The sequence below is a fragment of the Trachemys scripta genome, chromosome 1 (assembly GCF_013100865.1).
Source record: "Trachemys scripta elegans isolate TJP31775 chromosome 1, CAS_Tse_1.0, whole genome shotgun sequence".
NCBI lineage: Eukaryota > Metazoa > Chordata > Testudines > Emydidae > Trachemys > Trachemys scripta.
Window position 1 is genome coordinate 339419747 of NC_048298.1, and position 1904 is coordinate 339421650.

At 50.5% G+C, this 1904-nt stretch overlaps 1 protein-coding gene across 1 annotated transcript; it reads left to right on the top strand.

Moving 5' to 3' along the window:
- LOC117872290 (olfactory receptor 51G2-like) lies at window positions 1-936 on the top strand. The gene has a single exon (XM_034760596.1). It carries the CDS (start codon window positions 1-3, stop codon window positions 934-936), a length of 936 nt encoding a protein of 311 aa, XP_034616487.1.
- The last annotated feature ends 968 nt before the right edge of the window (window positions 937-1904 follow it).

A 1904-nucleotide genomic window follows, 5' to 3' on the forward strand; every position in this document is an offset into this window, starting at 1 on the left:
ATGTCAGCTGTCAATGACACCAAATTCAATTCTGCAGTGTTCCTTCTCACTGGGATACCTGGGCAGGAAGACGTCCATCTCTGGATCTCTATCCCCTTCTGCTTAATGTATGTTATTTCCATAGTAGGGAATTCAGTCATTCTTTTCATTATAAAAACAGACCCGAGCCTCCATGAGCCCATGTACATTTTCCTTTCCATGTTGGCCATCACAGACCTTGCCTTATCGATATCGACCATGCCGACAACACTGGGCATATACTTGTTTAACTCTAGAGAGATCAGCCTCGATGCCTGTTTTTCCCAACTGTTCTTCATCCACATGTTTGAATGCATTGAATCCTCTGTGCTCTTGTTGATGGCCTTTGACCGCTTCATCGCAATCTGTGACCCGCTGAGATATGCTTCCATCTTAACCCTGCCAAGAATTGACAAGATGGGACTGGTTTGTGTGCTAAGAGGGGTGGCTACAATGCTCCCACTCCCTTTTCTCCTTCAACAGTTCCAATATTGTCAATCCAATGTCCTCTCCCATTGCTACTGTATAAACCAGGATGTCATGAAGCTGGCTTGTTCAGATATCAGAATAAACAGCATCTATGGCTTGTCTGTTACACTCTTGACGGAGGGTCTGGACTCGCTGCTCATCTTTCTCTCTTATGTGATGATCCTCAAAACAGTGCTGAGCATCACCTCCCATGTGGAGTGTCTTAGGGCCCTGAACACCTGCGTCTCCCACCTCTGCGCCGTCCTGCTCTTCTATACGCCAATGATCGGCCTGTCTGTGATACACAGATGGGGGAAGGGCACTTCTTCCTTGCTTCAGATTCTCCTGGGCTACATCTCCCTGCTGGTCCCGCCCCTGATGAACCCAATCGTGTACAGCGTAAAAAGCAAACACCTTCGTGTGAGGATAATCAGGATGTTCATCAAGTGAAGGGTCAGTTCATCATCTAGCTCCAGTGCTGATGACATGGGAGATGAAAAATATGGGCCACCTATTCTATACTGGACCCTTAAATCCAAGACGACATGAGCTACTGATCTCCACTATGTAGAGACAGGTTCAGATGTGGTTTATGGCCTGGAGCAACTGGAAAGCGGATGGTGAGGGAGGACAGTGCACTGGGGGAAGGAGACCAAGGCCGGCAGCAGCATGTAAAAAATGACTTTGTTTGTGGATAGCCAGGGGACGGGTGGGATGTTGGCCCATGAAGAGCCATATCAGTGGCTGATCTGACCTCAGAATTCCTCTTTATACAGTAAATAAAAAGAAGGATTGTGGATGTTGTTTCCCATTGCCCTGGCCTTTCACTGTCCCGTCTGTGGTTAAACATTCACAGGCCATGAAAAATGGTGCAGAACTGCTCTGCTGTCACAGTCCTGGCCCTTCCCAAGCTCTCTGGGTGCTGTGTGATCCATGGGGGCTGCAGCAGCTGTGGTCAGGGGCTATTCAAGGGACCTGGATAGCCAACCTTTCCCTACGCCCTCAGCCAGGTGTTTCAGACTGAGTCATGTCAGACACATGATTAACACAGGAGCCCCAGGAGAAGCCATTCAGGCAAACCCCCTGCCCCGATTCATGGCTCTGCACACAGCACACCTCTGAGCCCACTCCCCACTGAGGCAGAGCAGAGTGGCGTGTGAGGGTCTGACACACAGGAGTCCTGGAAAGAGACTCACGCCCAGGTTCCCTCCCTCCGCCCCACCATTTGTGTTGCTCCAGCAATGAATCGGAGTGGAAATGTCCTCATCTCCCCAACAGAGGCACAGCTAGCGCCTGTTCCAGTGATGTCCATTCACTGTAGGGTGAGCACCTTTTCAAAAGGGAAAAGCGGGACACAGGCAGCTGTCTTGCCCCTTCTGTGGCCCCACCCATTCCCCTCTTCTTCCCCCTGGAGGCCC